The sequence below is a fragment of the Carya illinoinensis genome, chromosome 11 (genome assembly GCF_018687715.1).
Source record: "Carya illinoinensis cultivar Pawnee chromosome 11, C.illinoinensisPawnee_v1, whole genome shotgun sequence".
In the NCBI taxonomy this organism is placed as follows: Eukaryota; Viridiplantae; Streptophyta; class Magnoliopsida; order Fagales; family Juglandaceae; genus Carya; species Carya illinoinensis.
In genome coordinates this window covers 34,167,802-34,181,262 of record NC_056762.1, presented here as the reverse complement: position 1 = coordinate 34,181,262, position 13,461 = coordinate 34,167,802, and the positions used below count along the sequence as shown (strand labels likewise).

Sequence of the window (13,461 nt, the reverse complement as noted above, 5' to 3'; positions counted from 1 at the left end):
GAGAGAAAAATATTGGATTAACTACGTACGTATGTACAGAAAAATTAAGAAGAGGTATTGATTATCAAGACTTGATTAATGGAGCTGCGATTGCACAATAATGGCTAGAAATGGTGGGAGTTAGTTGCCGAATACTTAATTAATTTTGATGTCAACATCCACACTAATGAACTGACAAATTAAAGAGATAATCATAATGAATTAAGACCAGATTTTCAAATTAGCTATTCATAATCCAATAGATTGGCATCTTTATAGATTCATTACCTCACAAAAAGATTTCATTTCTTGTTAATTAGTGGGTAGTGGTTGGTGGGTCAGCTCACTAGTACTGATAGATCCCTTTATTTTTGCTAAGCAATTGACACTGCTAGTCGACCCTCTTTCCGATGATTGAGATCATTCTGATCTTAAAAAGCCTAATTATACGCAGCGACCTGATTGCACCAATTCCATGCTGTGATACTACTAATTTCTCTTTAATTACAGATATTTAAGAGGCTTCTTCGTTCATTGTATGCTAATATATATATTTTTTAGTTCATATAAACAATTGGGTATATATATATATATAACGAGAATGCTTTCTTTTGGAACTAAAGGGTGATAACGCGAGGTTCATGACAACCTTTTTCTACAAGAAATTAAAGTACTAAAAAATGGCACACCACTATGCATTAAATTTAGAGATATTCAAATTATCAAGGAGTTGGAAAGATGATTATTAATATCATTAGCGCAATATTAGTTTAGATCACCAAGGTATTGGAATCCCTAAACCCAACCTAATTGAATGGAAAAGGATGGCCCCACTTTAGGACTTGTGGGGCTCCCATAAAAAATAGTGGCAATCATTGAAGAACCTTAGTATTCAAATCGCACCCCTTTTTAAAATATTAACAAAATGTATTTTTTTATAAATAGATCTGCAAATGGGTTGTGGAAAGTATGACTAGCTAGTTATTCTTAATATTCTTAATAGTCAAAGAGAGTTGGCGAACCAAACACCCAAATGCGAGCAAAAGAGAGTGTCGTTTGATTAAGATAATGGCGAACAAAATCCAAGATTTGATACGGTGGGGGGGTGTACCATATATTGGAGACAAATTAAAATGAGACAACTTTAGGCTACAAATTAATGAATTAAGCTAGCTAGCTCTATCTATCTATCTTATAAGGAGTAAGGATGTCTTTATTCGAGTTATATTTTTAACTTACACTGATACCAACTTTGGTTGTTGCTTAATTTAAATTCTAAAAGGACTAACTCTACTGATCTTTTGTGCTCGAGTAATTTTTCACGCACTTAGGTGCATATATATAATATGGCACAACACGTGTTGCACGCATGCATGGTTTATATGATGTGGGACTGACTCGACCTAAGCTTGCTTACTTGCTAATTAACGTGGATCAAACATGTTCTTTTCTTTGAATATTGATTGTATATATATTATTATATATATTTCTTGTTTCTTATTCTCAACTAATGATGATAACGATTATTTTTTGTGCGTATAATTGAACTTAAAAGGAAAATCAAATATCTTTGATCAACCATGCGAAAGCTGTACTCAACAATATTGCTAGATTCATGTCCCGGACAACTCTTTTATCTTTACCGAGCCGTGTGCCAATGGCAAGTTAAAGATTAATGGTGGTTGGAGAATCTAGCTGGAGACGATCGATGATCTGCAGAGGTTGGAGAATCCATTACTAAGGATATTATATGATTACAAAATTTCCAACCTCTCTCTCTCTTACAAGCTGGTGGAGAGGGAGGAGAATGAGTGAAGATGTAAAGGAAGAAGCCGCTTTCTCCTGCATGCTTCTTTTTCTCCTTTATTATACAAGAAGTTGCTCAATATTGAGTGTGATCATTTTTTTTTTCCTTTTATTGTGTTTTCATGCACTGTGTATGAAAAACATGAGTATCCTATGTGTGTAATGAGACGAAAATAGCTTTTGTTGCTGGCACATGTCTTATCTTGTCGAATGAAAAAGAGCCTGAATATATTTTTCTTTTACAAAAATATTTTCTTTCCCCAAGCAGATCATGATGATCAAAAGGTTAAAAAATTTGGGTGAACTGAATATATTTTTTCATTTTTGTTTTCTTAATTATGTATCTGGGCTACAATGGGCAAGTGGCATGTATCATCTAAATAAAAGTTCTCGTTCTTTATAGAATGATCCCAAGCAACAAGATAAACAACAGATATTAAAACAAAAGTCTGTCAAAGCTAGTGTCAGTGTGAGAAGGCTAAGAACATTTTTTTCGTGCCGTAGCGGCCTACAATACTGGGGAAGGCTAAAGAACAAAATAGAAGATGACCAGAGCAGGGAGACAGAGAAATTTGGAGGGCCAAGGACTTTCTGATAATTATAGATGGCCAGAGATAAACGTCCTTTAAAGTTTAAAGTAATAGAACCCTATAAAGTCCACATGATCTTTCTCTTTTGATATGTGAGGGATTTGATGAACTACTGGGATTGCCTGGCGGAATCTTATGGGTAGGTCTATATGTTTCCCATGCGTGTGCTAACTAAGAGGAAAATATTCGTGGCATCCATGCATATAATCCAAACAAGATCTCATACATCAATGTCTGAAAAATAGATATAAACGGATATATGATAGGTGTGAAATTATAAAAGCCAAGAAAACAATTAGAAGTATGGAATCAAACTAACAACTGGAGCTGGTACTGTGAAAATGCTGTTTGATCTGGAAATCATGCGTGTTAAAAAGCATATCCAAAATACCAAAACGTGGGGACATTTAATATTTGATTAGCAAGAAAGTATAGAACTAGCAGGGCTGTGGAGAAACCATCAAAGTACGTAATGGGATCAAACATACATATATCCCCATAAAATATGCAGTCGTGGAAGAAGGAATATGATGTCACAGCCTCACAGGGTCCCTCTTTTGGGGCACGGCTACTCTCCAAGTGCTCCAAAAAGCTGAAACTTCGTGACTTCTTTTCTCCTTTATATACAAATCAAATACCTTTTGGCTCGTCCGGTAATAAAAGGCCCTCCTTCACCATTTCCTAAACCAAATTTAGATGTTGAGGTGATTTTAAATAATTTATAAATAGTAATAAAAAATAATGAATAATTTGTGAATAATGATGAATAATAATGATGTAATTTGAGAAGATTTCCAGCTCACTGACCAAACATAACCCACAGCCAAGATGGTATGTGAACTCATATCCCCCAGCTCCTAAAACTGCATGATTACAATTAACATATTTAAATAATTCAGTTCAGATTTATGATAATTAACATGCTCAATATTTTTCATTTAACAGATCCAATCTAATAATTTAACTTTGAGATAAAGAGACATAACATGAAGGGGTGGTTTGTTTTCAAAACAAAGTCAACTTATCTAATCATTACAATTTTTTCAAACTCTCACATAAAATATAATAAACAATTCAATTTTTTTAAATTTTAAAATAAAATTATATTAAAAAATTATATTCTAATATTATTTTATTCAACTTTAACTTTTTATATTATCCGTGTAATCAAACTAGAGTTAAATGTTTGCATGAGTTTTTTATTACTCAAATATCATACATGAACAATAACAAATATTTTACTATCCTATTCAAAAAATGAATTATCCAGATCAATCAAATAGTTGAAGAGATTCTCTTTACGCGTCTACAAAAATCTAACTAAAAAAACTAATCCAGATGAATTTTTTTTCTAAAAATAAGCATTGATTGTTCTTAGTTTTCTAAAAAAAATATAATCCAGATTAATCATGTTATATTTTAACATATTTAATTATTAAAAAAATTTAAAAATATATAATTTTATTAAGAGTCACTTTTTCAATTATCAAGTAAAATAAATTTAAAAAAATAAAAAATAATAGTAAGATAATAAACCTAATATTATTCCTATAACGAAGGAACAATCCGGGGTTTGACCGGGAATTATTTGACTGTGTAATTACTTAATTATCCCGAGGAAATGCAAGATTCGAGGCCGTGGCATTGACCGATCTGGAACACTTTGAAACCCTCACGTGCAATTCCCCTTTGACGATTCTTACATCTCGCCTCGACACTCGTGTCCTACATTGATTCTTTCATTAATCAATCGCCGACTCATCCCGTTCCCAACCAACCACCGCCCCACGTTTGCCGATCATTAATTTACCCATATCATGATCGGCATTATGCTAAGCTGTTCATTCGTCTAAACGGGGTAATTCCATGATGTTACTCCGACGAATACGGTCACATCAAAACCGAAGTGGTTTTTTAACCTTAGCCGTGTCTGGTCTAGCGACGTTCTCTACAACACCGCCGACCCGTTCTTTCTTAAATTTGGCATTTTTTTTTATAAGAGTTTATTGTTTTTTAAAAATCTTTACACATTATTTATATTACAAAATTTAATTTATAAAATTTAAATTTAAAATTTATTTTTTAAATCAAATTATGTGAGATATAAATATTTTTAAATAAATTATTAATTCAAGAAAGATGCTTTGCATTGAGATTTTACGAAAGTGATAGAGTGAATTTGACTTAATTTGATGTAATATATTAGATTGTAAAATTTTTTATAGTTTAAAGTAAATCTAACATTTTACATCTAGTCAAGGCAATTTATACATAACACTTCTATTTACTAACTTAAATATTTTCTTATAATTTAAAGAAGTGTTACATAAAGATTTACAATGTAAAAAAGAGTGATTTCTTTATATGTGTAAAGATCATAAAATAGTCATTTATGGTACTAGCTAATTCCATTTATTATTCTCTGCTAACAATTTTTAATTATTTTAAAAAGAAATACTTTAATCATAAATAGATTATACAAAAATAACTTCATAAATTGAAATAGTTTCATGTGGTTCATAATTAGATTGTAAAGTTATTTTTATTATAAAATATATTTAACAGCTCATATTAAATTACGTCAGTTTATGAGATTATTAATTTTTATATAATCTTTTTATAACTATAAGTCTCCTATTTCAAATCCACATGGACCTCTTCAAATTCGTTATAGGTCCGTCCCAATCGAAATAAGTATAGTAAACGATTCAAGCAATGGCCTTTCCATTTCCAAGATGCCAAATTGACTTCGTATTCGTTGGTACACGAGGGAAAACGATCAGGCTTGATATACAGGGGAAGGTTTTAAAAATCAGGAAAATCTTGCTTATACTTGTAAGTCAAATCCAAATTATTCAATCCAAAGATTTTTTTTCATTTTTTTAAGATTTTAAAATTATCAATTTTTATAAGGTGAGAGTTTTCATATGGGATCTCATCTAAATCCTTCTCCTGCACCAATAAAATCTTCAGTTTTCTGAATCGAGAAACTCTTTCTTCGGATTAAGTGATAGATAATTTTTTTTTTAATTATTTCATCAAGTTGGATGATGTAATATAGACAAATGTTTATGTAAAATTATCCTATATTAAATAGAGAAATGTTATTCGTCATTCATATAACATATATCAAGATATAATTTATAATTTTATTTAAATATATATTTACACGTCAATATAATTATAAAGATTTGTAAAAAAAATTACAAATTATGATTTTCTTTGTAATTTTTAAAATAAGAAAATACTATCGGATAATTAGAGAGAACCGCTAAAAAGGATAACCAGACATCTGTATTAAATCTTGGATAATACCGACTAATAAACTGCTTTAAACCCAATCATGCATCAATTTTATCCCAATCAATCCCTGACAAATATATGTAATGGTGATCCCATCCTCTCTCTCACGGATTCTCCACCCAGCTCTACATCATAAAATCCCACAAAAAGATTCCTTCCTTCGTTTGTCCTTGCAATCTCTCTCTTCCTCTCTAGATTGGTCGCAGGCGCACGGTTACAGAGGAACAGAGTAAATGCAGAGCGGCGTAGGCTGCAGAAGCCTGACATAGCACATATTTCAGACTGCAAAATAAGCCCAACACGTACTGGGTTTTTGTGACAGTCCCGACGCCTTTGTCAAGACACACCAGGGTTCTTGGTCAAGCCTACGAGCGTCCACCAAACCGTAACTTGGGGAAAGAAAAATGGTTGACACGGTTAAATACCTCATAGGTTCCGTCGGAGCAAGCGGCTACGGCTCCAAATCCACCGCAGAGCAAGTCACTAAGAGCAGCTCCGATCTGCGCTCCGTCACGGCCATTATCACAGGTAATCTTCTTGTACATCCCACATTCATAGCCGTCGAATCATCACAACCGGTGAACTGGGCCGCGCCCTTTTGGCGTTTAACGTGTGGTTTTTCTTATTTTCTTTCACCACAGGCGCTACGTCAGGGATCGGTGCCGAGACGGCTCGTGTTCTCGCCAAGGGAGGGGCGAGGCTGGTCCTCCCGGCTCGAAACCTGAAGGCTGCCGAGGAAGCCAAGGCTCGTATTGTGTCGGAGTGTCCCGAGTCGGAGATTATTGTCATGCCTCTCGATCTTAGCTCTCTTCGTTCTGTCCGAAACTTCGTCTCCGAGTTCGAGTCCCTCGATTTGCCTCTGAATCTCCTCATGTAGGTGCCTCAGAAGCTTTTTTTTTTTCTTGGTTCCTTCTATTCTTCATTGAATATTGTATGCTTGCCCAGAAAACAGAGGGATCGAAAAGAAACTCCTTTTGTTTTTTCTCTATTGGGTTTCGTTACATTTTACCTAGTTTATCGGCAGCCTGTAAGTACTGAACTGGAATAACCCAGTTTTGTACTTGATCTCAGAAACAACGCCGGCAAGTTTGCTCACGAGCATGCAATTTCTGAAGACGGAATCGAAATGACCTTTGCTACTAATTATTTAGGTAAGCCATTAAAACACATCATAGGCAATAATATTGTAGATTTTAGCAATGAATTATAGCCAACATAACGAAATATTTTTCGGTGAATTCTTGCAGGTCATTTTCTGTTGACGAAGCTGTTGCTGAACAGAATGATTGAGACGGCGAGAAACACCGGCGTTCAAGGCCGGATAGTGAACGTGTCCTCGGGCATTCACGGCTGGTTTTCCGGTGATATGATCGGATATCTTGGTCTGATAACACGAAACAAGAGGTGAATGACAAGAAAAAAATGGAAAATGAAATATTGGGAACTGTAAATTATCTGTAATAATAAGACCGATTGTATACACAAGTTGTCGTCACAAAGTACAATAACATCGGTTTTTGACTTTCTGTATAACTTGCCTCGGTTGATTCAGCCATTACGACGCGACACGTGCTTACGCGCTCTCGAAGCTCGCCAACGTTTTGCACACCAAGGAACTTGCTCGGAGACTGAAGGTATAGTTAGAGATTGCTTGATCAAGTATTATTAAAGACAGAAGAAAACAAATAAAAGAAAAAGTGAAAATTTGTTCTTTTCTTTCTTGATTTCTTCTTGTTCAGATTGTCTTGAAACAACCATTTCTTGAAACTACTATAATAATAATAATAATAATTTGCAGCAAATGGAGGCCAACGTGACTGCGAATTGTGTTCATCCGGGAATAGTGAGAACCGGACTCACTCGAGAACGTGAAGGCCTAGTCACAGGTTGAAGAAGATAATCATCATCAGTCTCTTTTTAAAACCAAAACATTCAAACCTTACTGTTTTCGTCTGAAAATTCCTGAATTTCTTTGGCATATATATGCAGATTTGGCTTTCTTCTTCGCTTCCAAGCTCTTGAAGACAATTCCTCAGGTACGTACGTAATTGGAGATCGATGTTATCAGATTCCAAAAAAACTTATCCTTTGCTAGCTTTACAGTGGTTTCTGGGAAAACCATATTATATATATATATATATATATAATGGGTGGGGTGCGATATGTATTATATTGTAGGCTGCTGCTACGACTTGTTACGTTGCGACTCATCCGAGACTTTTGAATGTGTCCGGGAAGTACTTTGCCGACTGCAACGAAGCTTCAACATCGAAACTGGGAAACAACTCAGCCGAAGCTGCACGGCTATGGTCTGCTTCCGAGATCATGGTTTCTGAAGACCCTAAATTAGTTTTTGATCCTCTCAACGCCCTAGTTTAAAAGCATATATATATTTATATATATATATATATATATAAGAGTAGAGCAAGATTATTAACTAAGGAAAAAGAAAGACAGAGAGAGGAAAATACACTCTAGAATCTAGATCAAGAAATATATGTTGTAGACAGCTGTGTAAGGTATAGATAATTAGATATGATCCTTCATTTGTATGTATAAAGATATATATATATATATATATTATATGGGCTTCTTGATTGGTAGCTCTCCATATGTGTTAAAGCTAAGGTTGTTTAGGTTTATCATGAAATGGGTTCGGGTTAGAATAATAATAATAATGCTGGTGTTAGATTCGACCATTGCTATAATGACACAATGATTATGGGAGAGAGAGAGAAAGGGAGAGAGAGATGTTAATGAGGTTTTGATTGGAAAAGGAAAGTGCTTGGAAACCTTAACTTTGTTGTCAATAATACAGAAATAGTACACAGATATTTGTTACTTGAAAGAAAATATGTTTTCTAAATGGAAGGTGAAAGGAAAAAAGAAAGGAGCAACAAGAAGATGGGGTCTATTAGTACCAATGTGGTGGTTGATTTTTGATAAGAGTATCTTAGGAGGTGTTGGCCTGCTTGGGGTCCTACCTATAACGTGCTCCGGCGGGTGGGGGATGGGAAGACCCACGCGTTTTAGGAAAGGAAAATCAAAGAGCATTTGGTTGTGTACGTACGCATGTGTGTACCTCTTGCGTCATCGGTCATACTCAATTATCCTCACAACAAAATTGTAATTAATCTTTTTTTTTTTTTCCCCCGCTGTAGAACACGCCATTTAATTTATTTTATTGTAATATTTGATTTATAAATTTTAAATTTTATATTTTAAATTAAATTATATTTTGTAAATATTTTATTATATGTACTTTACACACTATTTTAAAAATAGATTTTTTTTTTTTTAATGATATGAGTGGGAGAATTTGGATTATAAGAGATGAATATCTTTAAGAATATTGGAGTTTTAAAAATTATGATTTTGTATTGTGTCAGGACCCGCTCAATATATTTTGGGGCCTAAGGCTAAAATTTTGATTGCATTTTTATTTAAAAATAACACATATAGTTTTGCAAAATATAATTACTAATTAAGATTTTATACCACATTTTGAACTGATAACTCATTATATTAGAAATATTTTTATTTAGAAAGGATTTTATCAAATTTAGTTCTACAATACGCCTTTTAGACTCTTCATGCCTGCTAGGAAACATAACTTTTTTTAGATATTCTTAAATATTTTCAAATTCAACTTTTTCTTTCTCATTTCACAAAATTTAATAAAACATCTAAACTCAAACTATCTCACTACTATTTATGGATATTTTGAGATATTCTTAATATTCAAATAAGCCTTAAAAGTAAATATAATCATTATTGTCAATAAAGTTCTATAAACAACTTATATATTTGGAAAAAAGTGGGCTCTTGCCTCTTCAAAGGACTATACAAAAATTTTTATGAAAACTCAAAAATTAGATTTTGCTATTTATAATTTTTACACTATATATATTAAATTACTAATGACATATTCTTAGAATGAGAGCACCTGATATAATTATTATGTGTGATACTTTTAAAACTAATAATGACATAATATCTATTTAATATTTTTGATCTTCTCTCATTGAATTAATTAATTTTTTTAATTAGATATTTTTTTTCTTTTTAAAAAATTATATTTATTTATTTATTTTTTTACTCATTTTTCCACTAAGAGCCTTGGGCAATTACCTAACTTGCCTAATGGAAGAGTCGGCCCTGTATTGTGTATTATCAACTCCGTGGCATAGACTGAGTTTTTTCCTTAATAAAAAAAAAAAAGCGCGGTAAGTTTTCAAGAATAAAAATGAAATAAAAATTAAAAATAAAATAAACAACCAAAATTACTATTAAAATCAACTAAATTTAAAAAACAACTTAAAAATGAAATTAAAAAAAAAACAAACAAACAAAATGGGATCCTTCTTGTGAGGGTCAACTAGAGGTTGGTAACCAAGGTCTCGCCTTTCTTAATTTTTAGCTTTTAGATAAATTTTAAGTCTACATTACTCTCCTCCATCACTACGAAGGGTTACTAACATTATAAAGTCTTCTTTATTGCTGTACTCAAGCGTAATTAGTTCTCACGAATCCTTAAACATTTTTAGACAATCATTGATGTATTGTTTTCTAGCATGTGTACATTGAAGTTGACTGCGTGAAACAGGTATATCTAACCTACACCATGGCTTAAAAGGCCCTCTTGAATACTATAATATTTGATTGAATAATTCTATTTGCAGTCTCCAAATAATTCTTAAGAGAAAAAGTTTCTAAAATTTATTTGTTGTAACAATTATGTCTACCAATGGGTTGTAAAGATTTCAACAATGCAATGGTTTTGGAATTTTGAACACACATTCATTGCTATTGATGGTAAGTTTATTTACAAAATTGAATGAACTATGTAAGGAAATTTACAGCCTATCGGTTAGACGTTACAATGTATTAAACTAAGGAATTTACAACAGAATCAGAAAATTGCTTCTTGAATCATGTTTGACACAAATCTTGGTGAATATTGCTGCTTCCGTTAACTCTTAGTTGTCACCAGAATATCTTGTGTATCTTCTTTGATATGCCCCCACAAGAATGCAGGGCTACCGTCAGTGAGGTTGATCTTGTTTTTTAGATGATCAGTACGTTTACGTGATAGAGACTTGGTTAATAAATCAGCAAGTTGATCATTAGTATGAACACGACAAATATGAATTGCATTTTTCTGGACCAAGTCTCAAATAAAATGAAGATCAATTTGAATATACTTCATTCTTGGATGCTAAACAGGATTAAAACTGAGATGGGTTGCACCAAAATTACCACATAACAACAACGGTGGCTTTGAGAGTGTAAACTTTAGTTCATGGAAGAGGAAAAGTATCCATATGGACTCAACTGCAACTGTGGCTAGAGCTCTGTATTCAGCTTCAGTAGACCACAATGCAATGACTTATTTTTTTTAGCTCCATGAGATGAGTGTTGTGCCTAGTGAAACAAGATATGCAAATGTTGAAATTCTATTATCCAAGTTACTTGCCCAATTCGCATCCAAGAAGCATGTGAGTGCTGGATTTGTTATTTTTCTAATGGTGATGCCATGAAAAATGGTGTTCTTCAAATATCTCAACAGTCTCTTAGTTGCTGTCCAATGATTTGTTATTGGATAGTGCATGAATTGAGAGAGTTTATTAACTACAAAACTAATGTTAGGTCGAGTTAGTGATAGATATTGCAAAGCACCAATAACTCAACAATATTCAGTGGAATCAAATGATGGAGATCCATTATCGAACTTTAATGGAACTAAAGTTGACAATGGCGTTGTCACATCCTTTGCACCATCCATACTAGTTTTTGCAAGGAGTTCATGGATGTATTTGTGCTGAGATAAGAACAACAATCCTTCTTTTGTAGGGATTACCTCAATACAAATTTAGGGGCCCCAAATCCTTAAGAGAGCCTTTTTGACCAAGTTGATCAATAATGCTTGCCACAAATGTCGATTTATTTTATGTGATGACTAAATTATTGACATATACCAAGCAATAGACAGGTATTGAGTCATGATGGTACAAAAATAAAGAGGAATTAGATTTAACATTCACACAACCAAAATCAATCAAGGCTTGTTTTCGAGTTGAGTACCAAGCACCTCGTGCTTGTTTAAGTCCATATATTGCATTTTGAAGGCAGCACACATGATCTAGTTTTTCTAAATTCCAAAAGCTTGGTGGTTGTTCCATATAGACTCTCTCCGTTATATGACCATGAAGGAACGCATTGTTTACGTCTAGTTGTCTTAGTAGCCATCCCTGCATCACAATTAGAGACAAAACTATGTGAATTGTAAATGGTTTGACTATAGGGCTAAATGTTTCTTTGTAGTCCAAACCAGGTCTTTGATTAAAGCCTTTAGCCACTAATCTCACTTTAAACCAATTGATTGACCCATCAGCATTCCTTTTAACCCAAAATACTCATTTGCATCCTATAATGTTATAACCTTGGGTGGGGGAAACAATTGCCATGTGTCATGGTGCATAAGTGCAATTAACTCAGAGGACATGGCATCACGCCATCTAGAGTCAAAGAGTGCCTCATTGACATGGGTGGGTTTTGAGGAAGGGAGTATTGGATGGCTTGGTGAGCAAAAAAGATTTTTTTGGTCTGTAAATATTGTTCATGGAGCGAATGACTATATTGTGAGTATGCAATATAGGGTGAGATGGTGACACAGACTCATTTTGGTCATGAACAGATCCTTGAATTTCTCAGGTGTGTGATGATTAAATTTCTTGTGGAACAAAATTTAAGGATGAAGAGAGACATATCTGAGAAGGATTCGGCGTGGGAGAGTTCACTAACCCATGCGATGGATGATTGCTAGTACCTAGTGTTAGAGAGTTTGGCAGCGGTTCAGTGTTAATTTTCAGCAAGGAGACCATCACACCAGAAGATTGTTCACCTGAGTTCAAATCTGATTATGCTGGAATGTTAGGGTTGGAATTCTAGAAGGGAAAGTTCCCTTCATTGAACAACACATGCCGAGATTGAAACATGCGATGTGTTTTTGGCTCAAGACACAAGTAAGCATTCTGTGAAAGTGAATAGCCCACAAATATGCAGGGCTTTACTTTGGGCTCAAGTTTATTGTGATTGTAGGGCCTGGTTAATGGGTAACACAAACACCTGAATTGTTTAAGTTTGAGATAATTTGAAATTTACTTGAACAGGTTTTCAAATAGAGTTTTATTTTGCAGTGTAAAACTGGGCATCTTGTTTATTAAGTAAGTAGCAGTTTGAAATGCATAGGGCCAGTATGAATGAGGCATATGAGCATCAGTGAAAAAGGTGAGTCCAGTTTCAACAAGATGACAATGTCATCTTTCAGACACGCCATTTTGTTGTGAAGTGTGGGGAGCAGTTGTGTAGTAACCAATTATGTGAACGGAAAGATAAGACTTTAGCCCAATATATTCTCCACTATTGTCAGAGTATAGGCTCTTAATTTTAGTAAATCTATTTTCCACGAGATGTTGAAATTGAGGGAAAATAGTTTAAACACTTGACTTAGTTTACATAGGATAGAGCCAAATATATTTGGTATAATGGTCAATAAAAATAATGTAATATTTTGAATCATCAATACCAATATCAGGACAAGGACCCCAAGCATTTGTATAAATTAATTCCAATGGGGATGTGCTATTTAAACCATGAGAATGAAAATGGTTGATGATGAACTTTATTTTGAGAACATGAATTACAAAGAGAGGAATGTCCATTTTTTTTTTTTTTTTTTGTAGGTAAAGAAGAAGTACAAATAAGATGATTGAAAATTTTT

The 13,461-nt window shown here is 33.5% G+C and overlaps 1 protein-coding gene across 1 annotated transcript; it reads left to right on the top strand.

Moving 5' to 3' along the window:
- The first annotated feature begins 5,731 nt into the window (after positions 1-5,731).
- Positions 5,732-8,287, top strand: LOC122280793 (short-chain dehydrogenase TIC 32 A, chloroplastic). The gene is made up of 8 exons (XM_043091820.1): positions 5,732-6,206; positions 6,320-6,551; positions 6,750-6,829; positions 6,926-7,082; positions 7,231-7,312; positions 7,477-7,564; positions 7,668-7,714; positions 7,857-8,287. Exons 1-8 carry the CDS (start codon positions 6,083-6,085, stop codon positions 8,055-8,057), a joined length of 1,011 nt encoding a protein of 336 aa, XP_042947754.1. The 5' UTR covers positions 5,732-6,082; the 3' UTR covers positions 8,058-8,287.
- Positions 8,288-13,461: the final 5,174 nt, after the last annotated feature.